General features: G+C 47.6%; 1 protein-coding gene across 1 annotated transcript; it reads right to left on the reverse strand.

Moving 5' to 3' along the window:
• Positions 1-1,190: 1,190 nt before the first annotated feature.
• On the reverse strand, positions 1,191-25,174 carry LOC306918328 (uncharacterized protein; the record flags this gene model as incomplete). The annotated part of the gene is made up of 5 exons (XM_079531215.1): positions 24,996-25,174; positions 10,013-10,096; positions 7,966-8,044; positions 6,531-6,601; positions 1,191-1,391 (listed from the first exon to the last, which is right to left on the reverse strand). Coding segments are annotated over exons 1-5 (462 nt in total), but the record flags the coding sequence as incomplete, so codon positions are not given.
• Between the last annotated feature and the right edge of the window lie 336 nt (positions 25,175-25,510).

Genomic DNA, 25,510 nt, shown 5'->3' on the forward strand with positions numbered 1-25,510 from the left:
CCCGCTCGTCCATGCGCGCGCGACCTACGCGTTGGATGATGGCACGCAACAGGAGCTGTCCGTCCAAACTGCGAGAGCCTCAATATTGAGAATGAAGCGATCTCAGAGTGCCCAGCATTGGACCAGCTTAAGCCTGCAAGGAAAACTGGCTCATCTACCCTCTGCAAATCACTCTCTGTCTCACTCTATCCTCTCAAACACCACCATTGGAGAGGACATTCTCATATTTACCATCAAGGCCCGCCTACAAGTTCTGCCTACAAAATACAACTTGGCAACCTGGTATCCATCCCAACATGAACCACACTGCATTCTCCATCCACATCCAACCCCAAGCAATAAAGAGACAATGGCCCACATCCTCAATGGCTGTAGCTTTTACAGAGGACTGTATATTGCCAGGCATGACCGGCTGGTTGATCTAATCTCTAGCAACATCAGAGAAGTACAGGACTTAACATCTAAAATGTATTTGCACAGCACTGTTAATCCACACTGGTTTGAACACAATTCCACTGATGACAACATTTTCTGTAATATTCCAAATGCTCCAGATATTATTTTTATTATTGAAACAAGTAAATCAGTTGTCATCTTTGAAATAGGCTGTTCTTTTGATATGTACATGGACATTTGCTTCACATCCAAACTCATGAAATATCAGCCCTTGGTAGAGTGTATCAAGTCACTTGGCTATAACTGCCAATTCATTGTGCTCGTGTTTGGAAGTCTGGGGCATGTCCACAGACTTGTGCTCCGTGGATTGCAACTTGGAGGACTGCAGAAGATCGCTGGAAAAAGACTGGCCAAATATTGCTCAGTCTCTGCAGTGATCGGCAGCCTCTCTATTTGGAAGAGGCGATGCTTTGTCTATCCTTGAGTGGACTATTACATTTTCATATACTGTTGACTGGTGCTAGACTATAATCATTGCATTTCATATTACTGTGAGTTAATCATACTTCATATGGTGTCTGGTTATGCCTTCATTTGAAACCCTCCTCAAAAATGTTTGGATCTGTTATGCAACTGTTTGTTGTAGATCCAAATAAAAGTATTCAAATGTGTGTGTGTGTGTGTGTGCGTGCGTACCTCCAGGTGTGTGCGCGTGTGTGTGCGCGTGTGTGTGCGTACCTCCAGGTGTGTGTGCGTGTGTGTGTGTGTGTGTGTGCGTTTATGCGTGTGCGTACCTCCAGGTGCCCGCTGAAGGCCGCGTGGTGCAGCGCGGTGCGTCCAGCGCGGTCGGACACGTTGACGTTGCTGAGCAGAGGGACCAGAGCCTCGGCGCAGCGCGCCGCCTTGTTGGCGGACGCCATGTGCAGAGGAGTCTGCCAGTTCTTATCCCGCGCGTTCACGTCCGCCGAGTGCTTCAGAAGAACCTGGACCGCCTCCTGGGGGGAGGGGAGGGGAGGGGGGGGGGCAATTTCAGTTTCAGTCATTACTGTAAAGTGGCCTTACACTAGCCGATAATCGGGCATTGTTGACGCTCGGGGGGTGCCCGACCGCTCAAAGCACGATCGGCCCGATCAACATCAAGAATGTTTGATATTTGCTCTGCCCCGCTCCGATTATCCTGTAGTGTGTGGTGCTATCAGATTATCCTGTAGTGTGTGGTGCTATCAGATTATCCTGTAGTATGGTGCTATCAGATTATCCTGTAGTGTGTGGTGCTATCAGATTATCCTGTAGTGTGTGGTGCTATCAGATTATCCTGTAGTGTGTGGTGCTATGAGATTATCCTGTAGTGTGTGGTGCTATCAGATTATCCTGTAGTGTGTGGTGCTATCAGATTATCCTGTAGTGTGTGGTGCTATCAGATTATCCTGTAGTGTGTGGTGCTATCAGATTATCCTGTAGTGTGTGGTGCTATCAGATTATCCTGTAGTGTGGTGCTATCAGATTATCCTGTAGTGTGTGGTGCTATCAGATTATCCTGTAGTGTGGTGCTATCAGATTATCCTGTAGTGTGGTGCTATCAGATTATCCTGTAGTGTGGTGCTATCAGATTATCCTGTAGTGTGGTGCTATGAGATTTCAGGTTGAAAATAATCGGCTAGTGTAAAGGTGGCCTTTAAAGCCCAACACACACCGTCTGCGAAGCGACGCAGTATTGCCGCGCGTCATAGCCGCACAGCAACACCTACAGGACGCGGCGCGCTACCGCGCGGCTGGCCAGCCACGCCCGCGGATTCCCGGATGGAGGCCGTGCGTCAACGCCTGGAAAATAGAACAGCGGCGCATCGGAGCGTCAGGCGAGGCGTGAACGCACGCCAGCACGCGTCTGACGCCGCCGGTGTGGGATAGGTTCATTAAAAATAACGGAGGCGGCTGTTTTGACGCGCGACGTTCACAGACTGTGTGTGTTGGGCTTTACACTAGCCGATTTATTTCAATCTGAAATCTGATAGCACCACACTACAGGATAATCTGATAGCACCACACTACAGGATAATCTGATAGCACCACTACAGGATAATCTGATAGCACCACACACTACAGGATAATCTGATAGCACCACACTACAGGATAATCTGATAGCACCACACACTACAGGATAATCTGATAGCACCACACTACAGGATAATCTGATAGCACCACACACTACAGGATAATCTGATAGCACCACACTACAGGATAATCTGATAGCACCACACTACAGGATAATCTGATAGCACCACTACAGGATAATCTGATAGCACCACACACTACAGGATAATCTGATAGCACCACACTACAGGATAATCTGATAGCACCACACACTACAGGATAATCTGATAGCACCACACTACAGGATAATCTGATAGCACCACACACTACAGGATAATCTGATAGCACCACACACTACAGGATAATCTGATAGCACCACACTACAGGATAATCTGATAGCACCACACACTACAGGATAATCTGATAGCACCACACACTACAGGATAATCTGATAGCACCACACACAGGATAATCTGATAGCACAACACACTACAGGATAATCTGATAGCACCACACTACAGGATAATCTGATAGCACCACACACTACAGGATAATCTGATAGCACCACACACTACAGGATAATCTGATAGCACCACACACTACAGGATAATCTGATAGCACCACACACAGGATAATCTGATAGCACCACACACAGGATAATCTGATAGCACCACACACAGGATAATCTGATAGCACCACACACAGGATAATCTGATAGCACCACACTACAGGATAATCTGATAGCACCACACTACAGGATAATCTGATAGCACCACACTACAGGATAATCTGATAGCACCACACACAGGATAATCTGATAGCACCACACTACAGGATAATCTGATAGCACCACACACTACAGGATAATCTGATAGCACCACACACTACAGGATAATCTGATAGCACCACACACTACAGGATAATCTGATAGCACCACACTACAGGATAATCTGATAGCACCACACTACAGGATAATCTGATAGCACCACACACAGGATAATCTGAGAGCACCACACACAGGATAATCTGATAGCACCACACACTACAGGATAATCTCATAGCACCACACACTACAGGATAATCTGATAGCACCACACACTACAGGATAATCTGATAGCACCACACTACAGGATAATCTGATAGCGCCACACACTACAGGATAATCTGATAGCACCACACACTACAGGATAATCTGATAGCACCACACACTACAGGATAATCTGATAGCACCACACACTACAGGATAATCTGATAGCACCACTACAGGATAATCTGATAGCACCACACACTACAGGATAATCTGATAGCACCACACACTACAGGATAATCTGATAGCACCACACACACTACAGGATAATCTGATAGCACCACACACTACAGGATAATCTGATAGCACCACACACTACAGGATAATCTGATAGCACCACACACTACAGGATAATCTGATAGCACCACACACACTACAGGATAATCTGATAGCACCACACACTACAGGATAATCTGATAGCACCACATACTACAGGATAATCTGATAGCACCACACACTACAGGATAATCTGATAGCACCACATACTACAGGATAATCTGATAGCGCCACACACTACAGGATAATCTGATAGCACCACATACTACAGGATAATCTGATAGCGCCACACACTACAGCATAATCTGATAGCACCACATACTACAGGATAATCTGATAGCACCACACACTACAGGATAATCTGATAGCACCACACTACAGGATAATCTGATAGCACCACATACTACAGGATAATCTGATAGCGCCACACACTACAGGATTATCTGATAGCACCACATACTACAGGATAATCTGATAGCACCACACACTACAGGATAATCTGATAGCACCACATACTACAGGATAATCTGATAGCGCCACACACTACAGCATAATCTGATAGCACCACATACTACAGGATAATCTGATAGCACCACACACTACAGGATAATCTGATAGCACCACACTACAGGATAATCTGATAGCACCACATACTACAGGATAATCTGATAGCACCACACTACAGGATAATCTGATAGCGCCACACACTACAGGATAATCTGATAGCACCACACACTACAGGATAATCTGATAGCACCACACACTACAGGATAATCTGATAGCGCCACACACTACAGGATAATCTGATAGCACCACACACTACAGGATAATCTGATAGCACCACACTACAGGATAATCTGATAGCACCACTACAGGATAATCTGATAGCACCACACTACAGGATAATCTGATAGCACCACTACAGGATAATCTGATAGCACCACTACAGGATAATCTGATAGCACCACACACTACAGGATAATCTGATAGCACCACTACAGGATAATCTGATAGCACCACACACTACATGATAATCTGATAGCACCACACACACTACAGGATAATCTGATAGCACCACACACTACAGGATAATCTGATAGCACAACACACTACAGGATAATCTGATAGCGCCACACACTACAGGATAATCTGATAGCGCCACACACTACAGGATAATCTGATAGCACCACTACAGGATAATGTGATAGCACCACACACTACAGGATAATCTGATAGCACCACTACAGGATAATCTGATAGCGCCACACACTACAGGATAATCTGATAGCACCACACACTACAGGATAATCTGATAGCACCACACACTACAGGATAATCTGATAGCACCACACACTACAGGATAATCTGATAGCACCACACTACAGGATAATCTGATAGCACCACACACTACAGGATAATCTGATAGCACCACACTACAGGATAATCTGATAGCACCACACACTACAGGATAATCTGATAGCACCACACTACAGGATAATCTGATAGCACCACACTACAGGATAATCTGATAGCACCACACACTACAGGATAATCTGATAGCACAACACACTACAGGATAATCTGATAGCACCACACACTACAGGATAATCTGATAGCACCACACACTACAGGATAATCTGATAGCACAACACACTACAGGATAATCTGATAGCGCCACACACTACAGGATAATCTGATAGCGCCACACACTACAGGATAATCTGATAGCACCACTACAGGATAATGTGATAGCACCACACACTACAGGATAATCTGATAGCACCACTACAGGATAATCTGATAGCGCCACACACTACAGGATAATCTGATAGCACCACACACTACAGGATAATCTGATAGCACCACACACTACAGGATAATCTGATAGCACCACACACTACAGGATAATCTGATAGCACCACACTACAGGATAATCTGATAGCACCACACACTACAGGATAATCTGATAGCACCACACTACAGGATAATCTGATAGCACCACACACTACAGGATAATCTGATAGCACCACACTACAGGATAATCTGATAGCACCACTACAGGATAATGTGATAGCACCACACACTACAGGATAATCTGATAGCACCACACTACAGGATAATCTGATAGCACCACACACTACAGGATAATCTGATAGCACCACACTACAGGATAATCTCATAGCACCACACACTACAGGATAATCTGATAGCACCACACTACAGGATAATCTGATAGCACCACACACTACAGGATAATCTGATAGCACCACACACTACAGGATAATCTGATAGCACCACACACTACAGGATAATCTGATAGCACCACACTACAGGATAATCTGATAGCACCACACACTACAGGATAATCGGGACCGATTATTTTATCCGATTATTTTATACAGCACACAATTCACAAGTTTAAAACTCGGGCGCAAATATCAAACATTGTTGGTGTTGATCGGGCCGATCCCGATCGCGCTGTGAGCGGCCCCGAGCAGATCACTCACACTAGACGATCATTTATGCCCTAAAATCGCTCCCGATTGAGTCGGGCACCCCCCGATCGTCAAAAATGCCCGATTATCGGCTAGTGTACGGCCACCTTAAGTCTCCTGAATAGTTTTAATTTTGTTTCAGTCACATTGTAGTCACCCAGTCTGTCAGACAGACAGACAGGTACCTCACTGCAGGAAGCCACCGCTCTGTGCAGAGGAGTCAGCCACTTGCTGTCTTTGGCGTTTACCCTGGCTCCTGGACACACGCACACACAGAGAGAGAGAGTTCTGTCAGTTCCCTTCAGCCACGACAATACAATAGGGTTGTAAAATGAATGAACACACGTGTGTATACATTTAAATGGGAAGGATTTGTATGATTCCATGATGTGTTGAAGCAAGAAGATTTGCTTGCTGCCATATTTTCACGATTTTTCAAAAATAGCAGACCTACAAGCTCGTAGCGCGCCACTCGGTGCCGCGCTATGAGCTTGTAGATCTGCTATAGCTAAAGTATAACATAATGCTTAAAACACCAGAAGGGGTTCACGTCCAGAACGGATTAATTAAGCAATGAGGGTGTGGTTTAACGAGAGGGTGTGGTTTAACGTGATTATTGCCACAACAGTGATGCGGTCAGGAACGAGATGTAGTTGAGTTCCGCAAGCATCACTGAAGTGGCAATAATCACGTTAAACCACACCCTTGAGTGTAATATTGCAATTATACAACAGTTACCCTTAAAACTAAGAAAATCACTGAAAAAACATGTTTTTTTAATGACAGATGTAGTCACTACGACCACAAATGTCCCAAGAAACTAGCTAGCCTAGCCACGCAGTCTGCTGCTCTCTGGGAGAACAGAAACTAGCTAGCCTAGCCACCCAGTCTGCTGCTCTCTGGGAGAACAGAAACTAGCTAGCCTAGCCACCCAGTCTGCTGCTCTCTGGGAGAACAGAAACTAGCTAACCTAGCCACCCAGTCTGCTGCTCTCTGGGAGAACAGAAACTAGCTAACCTAGCCACCCAGTCTGCTGCTCTCTGGGAGAACAGAAACTAGCTAGCCTAGCCACCCAGTCTGCTGCTCTCTGGGAGAACAGAAACTAGCTAGCCTAGGCACCCAGTCTGCTGATCTCTGGGAGAACATAAACTAGCTAGCCTAGCCACCCAGTCTGCTGCTCTCTGGGAGAACATAAACTAGCTAGCCTAGCCACCCAGTCTGCTGCTCTCTGGGAGAACATAAACTAGCTAGCCTAGCCACCCAGTCTGCTGCTCTCTGGGAGAACAGAAACTAGCTAGCCTAGCCACCCAGTCTGCTGCGCTCTGGGAGAACAGAAACTAGCTAGCCTAGGCACCCAGTCTGCTGCTCTCTGGGAGAACATAAACTAGCTAGCCTAGCCACCCAGTCTGCTGCTCTCTGGGAGAACATAAACTAGCTAGCCTAGGCACCCAGTCTGCTGCGCTCTGGGAGAACAGAGCAGCTGAATTCTTTGTTTTGATTAGGTGTGGAGTGATGCTCGTTTGAACCGCGGCTAGAAGGCTGTTTCAACCAATCAGATTGCTTCCTCTTAACAAGCTGTTGTATAATGGACAATAACGTTGTCTTTCTCCTTCTCCGTACCTGACAGGACGAGCAGCTCGATGATCTCGGCGTCTCCCAGGTAGGCGGCGGCGTGCAGCGGCGTTCGCTTCTCATTGTCCTGCAGCGGGAAGAGAAACGATGCAGACACAGGTCACGTCACGTCACGACACGTCACGTCACGTCAAGTTACGTTACATTACTGGGATGGATAAAATGCAGATTAAAACAGGGTGCATTTTGCATTCCAAAACGCAGTTTAGAGTTAAGGGACGCAATAAAACAACCACCTCTGCATCCACGGGATGCACTACTGTACTGTTTTATATTCTAGTTTATTTTGCTAGCTTAAGTTATAATAATAATTTCTTCTTCTGTTTTCTACATGAATATAACCACATTATAACCATACAAAATGAAATCGGTAAATTTGTAAAAATTACAAAATATGACTCCTAACGTGGTTGAAGTGGGACTCATAAAATGTCCCTGGGACTCATCTCTAAAAGACCATCCCTGCATCCTGGGACTCATTTCTAAAAGACCATCCCTGCATCCTGGGACTCATCTCTAAAAGACCATCCCTGCATCCTGGGACTCATCTCTAAAAGACCATCCCTGCATCCTGGGACTCATCTCTAAAAGACCATCCCTGCATCCTGGGACTCATTTCTAAAAGACCATCCCTGCATCCTGGGACTCATTTCTAAAAGACCATCCCTGCATCCTGGGACTCATTTCTAAAAGACCATCCCTGCATCCTGGGACTCATTTCTAAAAGACCATCCCTGCATCCTGGGACTCATCTCTAAAAGACCATCCCTGCATCCTGGGACTCATCTCTAAAAGACCATCCCTGCATCCTGGGACTCATCTCTAAAAGACCATCCCTGCATCCTGGGACTCATCTCTAAAAGACCATCCCTGCATCCTGGGACTCATCTCTAAAAGACCATCCCTGCATCCTGGGACTCATCTCTAAAAGACCATCCCTGCATCCTGGGACTCATCTCTAAAAGACCATCCCTGCATCCTGGGACTCATCTCTAAAAGACCATCCCTGCATCCTGGGACTCATTTCTAAAAGACCATCCCTGCATCCTGGGACTCATCTCTAAAAGACCATCCCTGCATCCTGGGACTCATCTCTAAAAGACCATCCCTGCATCCTGGGACTCATCTCTAAAAGACCATCCCTGCATCCTGGGACTCATTTCTAAAAGACCATCCCTGCATCCTGGGACTCATTTCTAAAAGACCATCCCTGCATCCTGGGACTCATTTCTAAAAGACCATCCCTGCATCCTGGGACTCATTTCTAAAAGACCATCCCTGCATCCTGGGACTCATCTCTAAAAGACCATCCCTGCATCCTGGGACTCATCTCTAAAAGACCATCCCTGCATCCTGGGACTCATCTCTAAAAGACCATCCCTGCATCCTGGGACTCATCTCTAAAAGACCATCCCTGCATCCTGGGACTCATCTCTAAAAGACCATCCCTGCATCCTGGGACTCATCTCTAAAAGACCATCCCTGCATCCTGGGACTCATCTCTAAAAGACCATCCCTGCATCCTGGGACTCATTTCTAAAAGACCATCCCTGCATCCTGGGACTCATTTCTAAAAGACCATCCCTGCATCCTGGGACTCATCTCTAAAAGACCATCCCTGCATCCTGGGACTCATCTCTAAAAGACTATCCCTGCATCCTGGGACTAATTTCTAAAAGACCATCCCTGCATCCTGGGACTCATCTCTAAAAGACCATCCCTGCATCCCGGGACTCATCTCTAAAAGACCATCCCTGCATCCTGGGACTCATCTCTAAAAGACCATCCCTGCATCCCGGGACTCATCTCTAAAAGACCATCCCTGCATCCCGGGACTCATCTCTAAAAGACCATCCCTGCATCCTGGGACTCATCTCTAAAAGACCATCCCTGCATCCCGGGACTCATCTCTAAAAGACCATCTCTGCATCCCGGGACTCATTACATTGAAAACGGATCCATATTTATTTTTGCTGATAACTGCTCTGCAAAAGCTTTATAGTCGACTAATCATTCATTACAGATCTTTGGTTACCTGTGTGTTGACGTCCTCCTTCTTGAATATGAGGGAGCGAACTTCATCTGGGTCCACGTTGAAGATGGCTTTCAGCAGCGGAGGCTGCAGAGAGACAGAGACAGAACCAACAGACTTAATTTAGCCCATTTGGAACTGACGACCACTCTACAAATACCTTCCAAATCCTGACAGTTTTCTGAAAAACCCCATGTTTCTATGTCAGTGGTTCTCACAGGGTTAAAACCCTATGTTTCTATGTCGGTGGTTCTCACAGGGTTAAAACCCCATGTTTCTATGTCAGTGGTTCTCACAGGGTTAAACCCTATGTTTCTATATCAGTGGTTCTCACAGGGTTAAACCCTATGTTTCTATATCAGTGGTTCTCACAGGGTTAAACCCTATGTTTCTACATCAGTGGTTCTCACAGGGTTAAACCCTATGTTTCTACGTCAGTGGTTCTCACAGGGTTAAAACCCTATGTTTCTATGTCAGTGGTTCTCACAGGGTTAAAACCCTATGTTTCTATGTCAGTGGTTCTCACAGGGTTAAACCCTATGTTTCTATGTCAGTGGTTCTCACAGGGTTAAACCCTATGTTTCTATGTCAGTGGTTCTCACAGGGTTAAAACCCTATGTTTCTATGTCAGTGGTTCTCACAGGGTTAAACCCTATGTTTCTATGTCAGTGGTTCTCACAGGGTTAAACCCTATGTTTCTATGTCAGTGGTTCTCAACCTTTTTCATGTCAAGGAGCCCCACACAGAACTACCTCTGACCTCATCAACATGGGCCCAAGGCATTGCTGCACACAGAACTACCTCTGACCTCATCAACATGGGCCCAAGGCATTGCTGCACACAGAACTACCTCTGACCTCATCAACATGGGCCCAAGGCATTGCTGCACAATGTGCTCTACAGCAGTGGTCTAGTGACTCTGTGCTCTACAGCAGTGGTCTAGTGACTCTGTGCTCTACAGCACCGGTCTAGTGACTCTGTGCTCTACAGCAGGTCTAGTGACTCTGTGCTCTACAGCAGGTCTAGTGACTCTGTGCTCTACAGCAGGTCTAGTGACTCTGTGCTCTACAGCAGGTCTAGTGACTCTGTGCTCTACAGCAGGTCTAGTGACTCTGTGCTCTACAGCAGGTCTAGTGACTCTGTGCTCTACAGCAGTGGTCTAGTGACTCTGTGCTCTACAGCAGTGGTCTAGTGACTCTGTGCTCTACAGCACCGCTCTAGTGACTCTGTGCTCTACAGCAGTGGTCTAGTGACTCTGTGCTCTACAGCAGGTCTAGTGACTCTGTGCTCTACAGCACCGGTCTAGTGACTCTGTGCTCTACAGCAGTGGTCTAGTGACTCTGTGCTCTACAGCACTGCTCTAGTGACTCTGTGCTCTACAGCAGTGGTCTATTGACTCTGTGCTCTACAGCAGTGGTCTAGTGACTCTGTGCTCTACAGCAGTGGTCTAGTGACTCTGTGCTCTACAGCACCGGTCTAGTGACTCTGTGCTCTACAGCAGTGGTCTAGTGACTCTGTGCTCTACAGCAGTGGTCTAGTGACTCTGTGCTCTACAGCAGTGGTCTAGTGACTCTGTGCTCTACAGCAGTGGTCTAGTGACTCTGTGCTCTACAGCAGTGGTCTAGTGACTCTGTGCTCTACAGCAGTGGTCTAGTGACTCTGTGCTCTACAGCAGTGGTCTAGTGACTCTGTGCTCTACAGCAGTGGTCTAGTGACTCTGTGCTCTACAGCAGTGGTCTAGTGACTCTGTTCTCTACAGCCGGTCTAGTGACTCTGTGCTCTACAGCAGTGGTCTAGTGACTCTGTGCTCTACAGCAGTGGTCTAGTGACTCTGTGCTCTACAGCACCGGTCTAGTGACTCTGTGCTCTACAGCACCGCTCTAGTGACTCTGTGCTCTACAGCAGGTCTAGTGACTCTGTGCTCTACAGCAGGTCTAGTGACTCTGTGCTCTACAGCAGGTCTAGTGACTCTGTGCTCTACAGCAGGTCTAGTGACTCTGTGCTCTACAGCAGGTCTAGTGACTCTGTGCTCTACAGCAGGTCTAGTGACTCTGTGCTCTACAGCAGTGGTCTAGTGACTCTGTGCTCTACAGCACCGCTCTAGTGACTCTGTGCTCTACAGCAGGTCTAGTGACTCTGTGCTCTACAGCAGTGGTCTAGTGACTCTGTGCTCTACAGCAGTGGTCTAGTGACTCTGTGCTCTACAGCAGTGGTCTAGTGACTCTGTGCTCTACAGCACCGCTCTAGTGACTCTGTGCTCTACAGCAGGTCTAGTGACTCTGTGCTCTACAGCAGGTCTAGTGACTCTGTGCTCTACAGCAGGTCTCGTGACTCTGTGCTATACAGCAGTGGTCTAGTGACTCTGTGCTCTACAGCAGTGGTCTAGTGACTCTGTGCTCTACAGCAGGTCTCGTGACTCTGTGCTCTACAGCAGTGGTCTAGTGACTCTGTGCTCTACAGGAGCAGTCTAGTGACTCTGTGCTCTACAGCAGTGGTCTAGTGACTCTGTGCTCTACAGCAGGTCTAGTGACTCTGTGCTCTACAGCAGGTCTAGTGACTCTGTGCTCTACAGCAGCGCTCTAGTGACTCTGTGCTCTACAGCAGTGGTCTAGTGACTCTGTGCTCTACAGCAGTGGTCTAGTGACTCTGTGCTCTACAGCAGTGGTCTAGTGACTCTGTGCTCTACAGCAGTGGTCTAGTGACTCTGTGCTCTACAGCACTGCTCTAGTGACTCACTCTGTGCTCTACAGCACCGCTCTAGTGACTCTGTGCTCTACAGCAGTGGTCTAGTGACTCTGTGCTCTAGTGACTCTGTGCTCTACAGCAGTGGTCTAGTGACTCTGTGCTCTACAGCAGGTCTCGTGACTCTGTGCTCTACAGCAGGTCTAGTGACTCTGTGCTCTACAGCAGGTCTAGTGACTCTGTGCTCTACAGCAGTGGTCTAGTGACTCAGTGCTCTACAGCAGGTCTAGTGACTCTGTGCTCTACAGCAGTGGTCTAGTGACTCTGTTCTCTACAGCACCGCTCTAGTGACTCTGTTCTCTACAGCCGGTCTAGTGACTCTGTGCTCTACAGCAGTGGTCTAGTGACTCTGTTCTCTACAGCAGGTCTAGTGACTCTGTGCTCTACAGCAGTGGTCTAGTGACTCTGTTCTCTACAGCAGGTCTAGTGACTCTGTGCTCTACAGCACCGCTCTAGTGACTCTGTGCTCTACAGCAGTGGTCTAGTGACTCTGTGCTCTACAGCAGGTCTAGTGACTCTGTGCTCTACAGCAGGTCTAGTGACTCTGTGCTCTACAGCAGTGGTCTAGTGACTCTGTGCTCTACAGCAGGTCTAGTGACTCTGTTCTCTACAGCAGGTCTAGTGACTCTGTGCTCTACAGCAGTGGTCTAGTGACTCTGTGCTCTACAGCACCGCTCTAGTGACTCTGTGCTCTACAGCAGTGGTCTAGTGACTCTGTGCTCTACAGCAGTGGTCTAGTGACTCTGTGCTCTACAGCACCGGTCTAGTGACTCTGTGCTCTACAGCAGTGGTCTAGTGACTCTGTGCTCTACAGCAGTGGTCTAGTGACTCTGTGCTCTACAGCACCGCTCTAGTGACTCTGTGCTCTACAGCAGTGGTCTAGTGACTCTGTGCTCTACAGCAGTGGTCTAGTGACTCTGTGCTCTACAGCAGTGGTCTAGTGACTCTGTGCTCTACAGCACCGCTCTAGTGACTCTGTGCTCTACAGCAGGTCTAGTGACTCTGTGCTCTACAGCAGGTCTAGTGACTCTGTGCTCTACAGCACCGCTCTAGTGACTCTGTGCTCTACAGCAGGTCTAGTGACTCTGTGCTCTACAGCAGGTCTAGTGACTCTGTGCTCTACAGCAGTGGTCTAGTGACTCTGTGCTCTACAGCAGTGGTCTAGTGACTCTGTGCTCTACAGCACCGCTCTAGTGACTGTGCTCTACAGCACAGGTCTAGTGACTCGGTGCTCTACAGCAGTGGTCTAGTGACTGTGCTCTACAGCAGTGGTCTAGTGACTCTGTGCTCTACAGCAGTGGTCTAGTGACTCTGTGCTCTACAGCAGTGGTCTAGTGACTCTGTGCTCTACAGCAGGTCTAGTGACTCTGTGCTCTACAGCAGTGGTCCAGTGATGTAAATAGGGTGCGTTTTGCGTCCCAAAACGCACTTTATAGTTTTGGGACGCTAACTCCGCTCAACCTCTGCATCCACGGGATGCACTACTGTACTCAGTCAGCATACACAGTAATAATAATCCACGTGGGGAAAAAAAGAAATCGTGGGGGGGAAAATGCGGTAAAACAATAATCTACGGACACGATCATTTTGCATGCCCACATCCGACCTCATCCTATGTTATAAAACATAAAATCCACGTAGGAATCGTTCTTGTAGAACCACTAGTCTGTAACAACATTGTCAACACAGCGCGATGTGCGCCGCCATGTTGGCTCTGACTGAGCGCAGCCTCTAAGACTAGAGCCGTTTAGAGACGGAGAGTGACGACAATGGAGTGATCAGTGACGCATGCAGCCCCACGAATAAGCAGTGAATGGAGATGTCGCAACTCTCTCAACTAAACGGCGCTGCCTCCGACAGAAATATTTAGGGGAACATGTTTTAGCGTGACAAGCAGACCCGATTCAATGGGAAACACACATTGTGTAACACACGCGGATATTTTGACTAAGTATAATAATTGCAACTGCAAACAACTTTTGGTTGGTTTAAGCTATGTTAAATCCACTGTTGCCCACTATTAGTATTTCTTACTGAGTTGTGCTTGCTAATACTACTAGCCTACATTACAAATATACTGTATAGGCCTATTTGATATGTTTATATATTTTTGTTTTATAAAATAAAATAAAAAATGTTTTATTATTATTATTTTTGAGTGGTGCAACCACTCCCTTACGGAGCTATGTGTGTGGGCGGGTGGCTGGGTGTCTGGGTGTCTGGGTATGAGCACGAAAACAGCATGGTTGTTTTTCACCATCTGTGCGCAACCTAATGCACACACAAACACGCACGCACGTATTAACTGTATGCTTTTGGGGGTGCCAGTACATTACAGTACAGTAGAGGGGCCGCCACACACGGTAACTCTGTCATTCTCAACCGCTTCGGACGCGACGCGGCACGCCAGAACCGGCCCGGCCCCCTGGGCGTGTTCCTGGGGGTCTGGAACATCCCCCCCCCCCCCCCCCCCCCCCCCCCGCGAACCCCCACACGGAGTTGCATCCCCTCACTTCACACAGGTGTGATTTTTTTTGGGACTCATTAGAATTTTTTTGGACTCATTAGAATGACCACCTGTGCATCCCGGGACTCATTACATTGAAAACCTATTTACATCACTGGTGGTCTAGTGACTCTGTGCTCTACAGCAGGGGTTCTCAACGGTTTTGGCCGGGGACGCCCGGAAATGCTTTGGCAATGTCTCGGGACCCCCGCCCCGCCCCGACCCCCAATATAAATTGACTGCTACAATAACCTTAATAATAGAGACAATACACCATAAATAAATACTGAAACTAGAAAAAGTGCCCTTCTGGGCACAGGTCTCCACCAGGAGGATAGGAGTGTGAGTGTGATGTTTGGCAAAATGTTTAGGAGCAATATAAACATGTGTGTGCGTGTGCACATTTGTGTGACGTGGCTTGGCCTGTTGTAGCGCCACCATGAGGCTGATTTGAAAACTGTCAAGTGGCATTTCTTCCAAAGCCTAGTGGGAATATGCATGCACAGTTTCACCACAATCGGACGCTGTGTTGAGTAGTTGTGGCGATTTGTACAAAACGGCTACTCCTGAAAAGTTTAGAAGCCAATCGTAGCCAATGAGGGTGGATTATGAGAAATCAAACAAACCCGTCTTGATCACATAACTATGGAGAGCATGTGTACCGATTTGCGTGAAATTTGGATACAATCTGAAGGAGTAATATTAGAAAATGTGTTTTACATATGTCGGCCTCCTGGTGGCGCTATAAAGAGCAGATGTGAAAAATTCCAGGCAAAGGTTTTTCCTTGGCCTCTAGGGAGTTAGCATACAAAGTTATCCACGGATCCGTGCAATTAGAGGTAAAAACACCTTTCTGCCAGTTATAGCGCCACCATGAGGCTGAGTTGAAAATGTTCATGTGGCATTTCTTCCACGGCCTAGCGGGAATGTGCGTGCACAATTTCACGGAAATCACACGATGTGTTCATGATTTGCAGCATTTTGTTTGAAACTGAGCACTCCTGCTTGCTTTGGAAGCCAATCTTAGCCAATCAGGATGGAGTCTGAGAAATCTGAAAGACCCGTTTCGTTGAATGGCTCTAGAGAGACTGTACCAATTTGCGTGATGTTTGGACAAAATCTGTAGGTGTACTGTCCAAAAACTTGTTTTGCACAAAGCGGCCTCCTGGTGGCGCTATAACAGGCCGTTCTGGAAATGTTGGGTCAGAGGTTCATCGTTCGCATCCAGGGAGTGTGTGTGCAAAGTTTGGCATCGACCGGGTTAACGGTGCCAGAGATTAGCTGATCACAGACGGACACACGGACGGACGGACACACGGACGGACGGACGGACGGACACACGGACGGACGGACGGACGGAGTGCAAAACATACTCTCTCCCCATGCCTTCGGCCTGGTGGAGACAACCAGATATAATCATTAGGGAAGGTGTATGCATGTACTATGTGTACTATGTAAACTCTTCATTTCCATTTTCCAGCCATTCAGTTGCAAAAAAAAAGAAAAAAAGAATTTGGCTGTTCTATGTTCTATGCCTCTTTCAAACAGCACGCCTGTAGGAGATGTTCTATGCCTCTTTCAAACAGCACGCCTGTAGGAGATGTTCTATGCCTCTTTCAAACAGCACGCCTGTAGGAGATGTTCTATGCCTCTTTCAAACAGCACGCCTGTAGGAGATGTTCTATGCCCCTTTCAAACAGCACGCCTGTAGGAGACGTTATATGCCTCTCTCTCTCTCTCAAACAGCACGCCTGTAGGAGACATTCTATGCCTCTCTCTCAAACAGCACGCCTGTAGGAGACATTCTATGCCTCTCTCTGTCTCTCAAACAGCACGCCTGTAGGAGACATTCTATGCCTCTCTCTCAAACAGCACGCCTGTAGGAGACATTCTATGCCTCTCTCTCTCAAACAGCACACCTGTAGGAGACATTCTATGCCTCTCTCTCTCAAACAGCACACCTGTAGGAGACATTATATGCCTCTCTCTCTCAAACAGCACACCTGTAGGAGACATTCTATGCCTCTCTCAAACAGCACACCTGTAGGAGACATTCTATGCCTCTCTCTCAAACAGCACACCTGTAAGAGACATTCTATGCCTCTCTCTCAAACAGCACACCTGTAGGAGACATTCTATGCCTCTCTCTCAAACAGCACACCTGTAGGAGACATTCTATGTCTCTCTCTCAAACAGCACACCTGTAGGAGACATTCTATGCCTCTCTCTCTCTCAAACAGCACGCCTGTAGGAGACATTCTATGCCTCTCTCTCTCTCAAACAGCACACCTGTAGGAGACATTCTATGCCTCTCTCTCTCTCAAACAGCACACCTGTAGGAGACATTCTATGCCTCTCTCAAACAGCACACCTGTAGGAGACATTCTATGCCTCTCTCTCAAACAGCACACCTGTAGGAGACATTCTATGCCTCTCTCTCAAACAGCACACCTGTAGGAGACATTCTATGCCTCTCTCTCAAACAGCACACCTGTAGGAGACATTCTATGTCTCTCTCTCAAACAGCACACCTGTAGGAGACATTCTATGCCTCTCTCTCTCAAACAGCACGCCTGTAGGAGACATTCTATGCCTCTCTCTCTCTCAAACAGCACACCTGTAGGACACATTCTATGCCTCTCTCTCTCTCAAACAGCACACCTGTAGGAGACATTCTATGCCTCTCTCTCTCAAACAGCACACCTGTAGGAGACATTCTATGCCTCTCTCTCTCAAACAGCACACCTGTAGGAGACATTCTATGCCTCTCTCTCTCAAACAGCACACCTGTAGGAGACATTCTATGCCTCTCTCTCAAACAGCACGCCTGTAGGAGACATTCTATGCCTCTCTCTCTCAAACAGCACACCTGTAGGAGACATTCTATGCCTCTCTCAAACAGCACACCTGTAGGAGACATTCTATGCCTCTCTCTCTCAAACAGCACACCTGTAGGAGACATTCTATGCCTCTCTCTCTCTCAAACAGCACGCCTGTAGGAGACATTCTATGCCTCTCTCTCAAACAGCAAGCCTGTAGGAGACATTCTATGCCTCTCTCTCTCTCAAACAGCACACCTGTAGGAGACATTCTATGCCTCTATCTCTCTCAAACAGCACACCTGTAGGAGACATTCTATGCCTCTCTCAAACAGCACACCTGTAGGAGACATTCTATGCCTCTCTCTCAAACAGCACGCCTGTAGGAGACATTCTATGCCTCTCTCAAACAGCACACCTGTAGGAGACATTCTATGCCTCTCTCTCAAACAGCACACCTGTAGGAGACATTAGATGCCTCTCTCTCAAACAGCACAAACAGCACAGACATTCTATGCCTCTATCTCTCTCAAACAGCACGCCTGTAGGAGACATTATATGCCTCTCTCTCTCAAACAGCACACCTGTAGGAGACATTATATGCCTCTCTCTCTCTCTCTCAAACAGCACACCTGTAGGAGACATTCTATGCCTCTCTCTCTCTCTCAAACAGCACGCCTGTAGGAGACATTCTATGCCTCTCTCTCTCAAACAGCACACCTGTAGGAGACATTATATGCCTCTCTCAAACAGCACACCTGTAGGAGACATTCTATGCCTCTCTCTCTCTCTCAAACAGCACGCCTGTAGGAGACATGCTATGCCTCTCTCTCTCAAACAGCACACCTGTAGGAGACATTCTATGCCTCTCTCTCAAACAGCACACCTGTAGGAGACATTCTATGCCTCTCTCTCTCAAACAGCACACCTGTAGGAGACATTCTATGCCTCTCTCTCAAACAGCACACCTGTAGGAGACATTATATGCCTCCCTCTCTCTCTCTCTCAAACAGCACGCCTGTAGGAGACATTCTATGCCTCTCTCTCAAACAGCAAGCCTGTAGGAGACATTCTATGCCTCTCTCTCTCAAACAGCACACCTGTAGGAGACATTCTATGCCTCTCTCAAACAGCACACCTGTAGGAGACATTCTATGCCTCTATCTCTCAAACAGCACACCTGTAGGAGACATTATATGCTTATCTCTCTCTCTCTCAAACAGCACACCTGTAGGAGACATTCTATGCCTCCCTCAAACAGCACACCTGTAGGAGACATTATATGCCTCCCTCAAACAGCACACCTGTAGGAGACATTCTATGCCTCTCTCTCTCAAACAGCACACCTGTAGGAGACATTCTATGCCTCTCTCTCTCTCTCTCAAACAGCACGCCTGTAGGAGACATTCTATGCCTCTCTCTCTCTCTCTCAAACAGCACACCTGTAGGAGACATTATATGCCTCTCTCTCTCTCTCTCAAACAGCACACCTGTAGGAGACATTCTATGCCTCTCTCTCAAACAGCACACCTGTAGGAGACATTATATGACTCTCTCTCTCAAACAGCACACCTGTAGGAGACATTCTATGCCTCTATCTCTCTCAAACAGCACACCTGTAGGAGACATTCTATGCCTCTCTCTCAAACAGCACACCTGTAGGAGACATTATATGCCTCTCTCTCTCAAACAGCACGCCTGTAGGAGACATTCTATGCCTCTATCTCTCTCAAACAGCACGCCTGTAGGAGACATTCTATGCCTCTCTCTCTCAAACAGCACACCTGTAGGAGACATTATATGCCTCTCTCTCTCTCTCTCAAACAGCACACCTGTAGGAGACATTCTATGCCTCTCTCTCTCTCTCAAACAGCACGCCTGTAGGAGACATTCTATGCCTCTCTCTCTCAAACAGCACACCTGTAGGAGACATTATATGCCTCTCTCAAACAGCACACCTGTAGGAGACATTCTATGCCTCTCTCTCTCTCTCAAACAGCACGCCTGTAGGAGACATGCTATGCCTCTCTCTCTCAAACAGCACACCTGTAGGAGACATTCTATGCCTCTCTCAAACAGCACACCTGTAGGAGACATTCTATGCCTCTCTCAAACAGCACGAATGTGCACCTCCTTGTTCCATCCAGCCTAGTTAATACCATCACCATGGAGACAGCACTGGAGTCTAGGCACACACACACACACACACACACACACACACACACACACACACACACACACACACACACACACACACACACACACACACACACACACACACACACACACACACACACACACACACACACACACACACACACACACACACACACACACACACACACACACACACACACACACGCAAGTGTTAGGTTGACGTTATGAGATAGGAGGTTAATGATAAGCAGCTATTGCTGCTTTGATAAGTAGGTGTTAGTGTGAAAACTGTCGTTGCCAATCATGATGGAACACATCTACAACGATGACCTTTAGTGTGATTTGGACCCGAGTGTAAAAAGAAAAACAATATTATATGATGAATATGATGACCATAAAACGGCCTAATAAAAGTCAGTTTGACTATGATTCAGCTACTTATTTACTTTTCTAAAAATAAAAACTGTAATAAAAGGCTCTCAGTGTTTGACATGATGGGAATAGTGTGGCTCTAACATGGATCTTAGACTGCATGGTGGGAATAGTGTGGCTCTAACATGGATCTTAGACTGCATGATGGGAATAGTGTGGCTCTAACATGGATCTTAGACTGCATGATGGGAATAGTGTGGCTCTAACATGGATCTTAGACTGCATGATGGGAATAGTGTGGCTCTAACATGGATCTTAAACTGCATGATGGGAATAGTGTGGCTCTAACATGGATCTTAGACTGCATGATGGGAATAGTGTGGCTCTAACATGGATCTTAGACTGCATGATGGGAATAGTGTGGCTCTAACATGGATCTTAGACTGCATGATGGGAATAGTGTGGCTCTAACATGGATCTTAGACTGCATGATGGGAATAGTGTGGCTCTAACATGGATCTTAGACTGCATGATGGGAATAGTGTGGCTCTAACATGGATCTTAGACTGCATGATGGGAATAGTGTGGCTCTAACATGGATCTTAGACTGCATGATGGGAATAGTGTGGCTCTAACATGGATCTTAGACTGCATGATGGGAATAGTGTGGCTCTAACATGGATCTTAGACTGCATGATGGGAATAGTGTGGCTCTAACATGGATCTTAGACTGCATGATGGGAATAGTGTGGCTCTAACATGGATCTTAGACTGCATGATGGGAATAGTGTGGCTCTAACATGGATCTTAGACTGCATGGTGGGAATAGTGTGGCTCTAACATGGATCTTAGACTGCATGGTGGGAATAGTGTGGCTCTAACATGGATCTTAGACTGCATGGTGGGAATAGTGTGGCTCTAACATGGATCTTAGACTGCATGATGGGAATAGTGTGGCTCTAACATGGATCTTAGACTGCATGATGGGAATAGTGTGGCTCTAACATGGATCTTAGACTGCATGATGGGAATAGTGTGGCTCTAACATGGATCTTAGACTGCATGATGGGAATAGTGTGGCTCTAACATGGATCTTAGACTGCATGATGGGAATAGTGTGGCTCTAACATGGATCTTAGACTGCATGATGGGAATAGTGTGGCTCTAACATGGATCTTAGACTGCATGATGGGAATAGTGTGGCTCTAACATGGATCTTAGACTGCATGATGGGAATAGTGTGGCTCTAACATGGATCTTAAAGACTGCATGATGGGAATAGTGTGGCTCTAACATGGATCTTAGACTGCATGATGGGAATAGTGTGGCTCTAACATGGATCTTAGACTGCATGATGGGAATAGTGTGGCTCTAACATGGATCTTAGACTGCATGATGGGAATAGTGTGGCTCTAACATGGATCTTAGACTGCATGATGGGAATAGTGTGGCTCTAACATGGATCTTAGACTGCATGATGGGAATAGTGTGGCTCTAACATGGATCTTAAAGACTGCATGATGGGAATAGTGTGGCTCTAACATGGATCTTAGACTGCATGATGGGAATAGTGTGGCTCTAACATGGATCTTAGACTGCATGATGGGAATAGTGTGGCTCTAACATGGATCTTAGACTGCATGATGGGAATAGTGTGGCTCTAACATGGATCTTAGACTGCATGGTGGGAATAGTGTGGCTCTAACATGGATCTTAGACTGCATGATGGGAATAGTGTGGCTCTAACATGGATCTTAGACTGCATGATGGGAATAGTGTGGCTCTAACATGGATCTTAGACTGCATGATGGGAATAGTGTGGCTCTAACATGGATCTTAGACTGCATGATGGGAATAGTGTGGCTCTAACATGGATCTTAGACTGCATGATGGGAATAGTGTGGCTCTAACATGGATCTTAGACTGCATGATGGGAATAGTGTGGCTCTAACATGGATCTTAGACTGCATGGCCAGCTTGAGACTTCTATGAAGCAGTGGTTCCCAAACCTTTTCATGCCAAGGACCCCCAGATTGACACTCATTAGCCTGCGGACCCCCATTCATTAGCCTGCGGACCCCCATTCATTAGCCTGCGGACACCCATTCATTAGCCTGCGGACCCCCATTCATTAGCCTGCGGACCCCCATTCATTAGCCTGCGGACCCCCATTCATTAGCCTGCGGACCCCCATTCATTAGCCTGCGGACCCCCATTCGAAAATATATGCCAGGGATATGCCCCCATAAGAGAAGATTTTTACGGCTCTAACAGTGATTTTCAACCGTTTTCATTTCGATGACCCCCCAGGTTTGACCTGAATTAGGCCCCTATTTAATGGCATTTCTATCTCTGGGACACCCAATTTATATTGTAAAATCACGGTTAGTTTAACTCTGAGAGTGGACCTGTTAGGGTCCATTTTGTACACGCTCTGCGTTACAGACCCATAAGGGTCCATTTGGTACTTCCTAATTATCATTTAGCTGGGGACCCCCTGGAACCCTTAGGGGTCCCCGGACCCCACTTTGAGAACCAGTGTTCTATGACACTGGTTCTCAAATATCTCATGTGTTCTCATGTCAGGGAGCCAGTCAGTCAGTCAGTCAGTCAGCCAGGGAGCCAGTCAGTCAGTCAGGGAGCCAGCCAGGGAGCCAGTCAGTCAGCCAGCCAGTCAGTCAGTCAGGGAGCCAGCCAGGGAGCCAGTCAGTCAGCCAGCCAGTCAGTCAGGGAGCCAGCCAGGGAGCCAGTCAGTCAGTCAGCCAGTCAGTCAGCCAGGGAGCCAGTCAGTCAGTCAGGGAGCCAGTCAGTCAGCCAGGGAACCATCCAGGGAGCCAGTCAGTCAGCCAGGGAGCCAGTCAGTCAGCCAGTCAGTCAGTCAGGGAACCAGCCAGGGAGCCAGTCAGTCAGTCAGCCAGTCAGTCAGCCAGGGAGCCAGTCAGTCAGTCAGGGAGCCAGTCAGTCAGCCAGGGAACCATCCAGGGAGCCAGTCAGTCAGCCAGGGAGCCAGTCAGTCAGCCAGTCAGTCAGTCAGGGAACCAGCCAGGGAGCCAGTCAGTCAGCCAGTCAGTCAGCCAGGGAGCCAGTAAGGGAGCCAGTCAGGGAGCCAGTCAGTCAGCCAGGGAGCCAGTAAGGGAGCCAGTCAGGGAGCCAGTCAGTCAGCCAGGGAGCCAGTAAGGGAGCCAGTCAGTCAGCCAGGGAGCCAGCCAGGGAGCCAGTCAGTCAGCCAGGGAGCCAGTCAGTCAGTCAGGGAGCCAGCCAGGGAGCCAGCCAGGGAGCCAGTCCGTCAGCCAGGGAGCCAGTCAGTCAGCCAGGGAGCCAGTCAGGGAGCCAGCCAGGGAGCCAGTCAGTCAGCCAGGGAGCCAGTCAGGAAGCCAGCCAGGGAGCCAGTCAGGGAGCCAGTCAGTCAGCCAGGGAGCCAGCCAGGGAGCCAGTCAGTCAGCCAGGGAGCCAGTCAGGGAGCCAGCCAGGGAGCCAGCCAGGGAGCCAGTCAGTCAGCCAGGGAGCCAGCCCGCCAGTCAGTCAGCCAGTCAGCCCAGCCAACATGAGAGAAGCTTCCTTCCACTTTATAACATAGACATAGACCAGTTGTTTTCAACTAGTGGTCCTTGAGGGGGTTCCAGGTTGGTCCCCAGCTAAATGATGGAGTTGTTGGTAACCAAATGGACCCTTATTATAGACCATTAACGCTTATATATCTTTAACTCTTGTGTAAACATTTTACACTCTCAAGAGTTAAACTATTGTTAAACATCTGCATGACATTTACAAGTCTACAGAAATAAGAGACTGTAGAATAGAATAATTGTTGTGTTGATCATTGCTAGTTATCTCTCCTAATGGTACCGACACCAACATCATGGAACTGTGGACACAAATATTATCCAACGACAACAACATATTCTCCCATGTCTTTAGTCCGAGAGGCTACATGTCATCAAATGGTGGTTCCGTGGCTCAAATGCTGAATAAATAATGGGCCTTGATATGAAAAAGGTTTGAAACCCAGTCAGACACACTTTCTCCACCACAGGTAGCGGTGTTGTTGTTCAAACGGAGCTCAGCTAGCATTAGCCACCTAGCACCCCCACACACACACACACACACACACACACACACACACACACACACACACACACACACACACACACACACACACACACACACACACACACACACACACACACACACACACACACACACACACACACACACACACACACACACACACACACACACACACACACGGGGCTCAGCTAGCATTAGCCACCTAGCACTTCCCTCCCCACACACACACACACGGGGCTCAGCTAGCAGTAGCCAGCTAGCACTTCCCTCCCCACACACACACACACACTCACAGCTAACAGAAGATGAACAGAACAGTCACCTGGTCTCTTATCTTGAGGACCACCATATTGTTGCTGGAGGTCTGGTAGTATCATGCGGGTCACTCTGTGGGAGGAACAGCACAGACGGTGGGGCCAGGCTGTGTGTGTGTGTGTGTGTGTGTGTGTGTGTGTGTGTGTGTGTGTGTTCCGTTAGCTTAGCCACCGCTGTGCTAATTGTGGCATCATGAAAAAAAGCGACACACGGAGGAACAGGAAGGAAGTGGAACCTCCAAGCAGTGTTGCCAGGTTTTGCCCGAGAAACAAGCAAACATGGTCTATGAAAACAAGCCCAAATTAAAGTGGCTATTTGAAAATTGAAGTATTTATTCACAGTAGAATGAGTAAATTTCAAACGAAAGCACAACTCAATATACCAGTAAGATGCCTGAGGGCAAGAAGTGACCCCGCCCCCTTCCGCCTGGGTGACAGCAGACTGCTGGGCGAGCGCTGGCGCTTTGGCATGGGGGGTAAGAAGATCTTAATTTTCGGGCCTGTTGAGAACTCTAGTTTTCGC

Source organism: Electrona antarctica, assembly GCF_951216825.1.
Source record: "Electrona antarctica genome assembly, contig: scaffold_156, whole genome shotgun sequence".
Taxonomy (NCBI): Eukaryota; Metazoa; Chordata; class Actinopteri; order Myctophiformes; family Myctophidae; genus Electrona; species Electrona antarctica.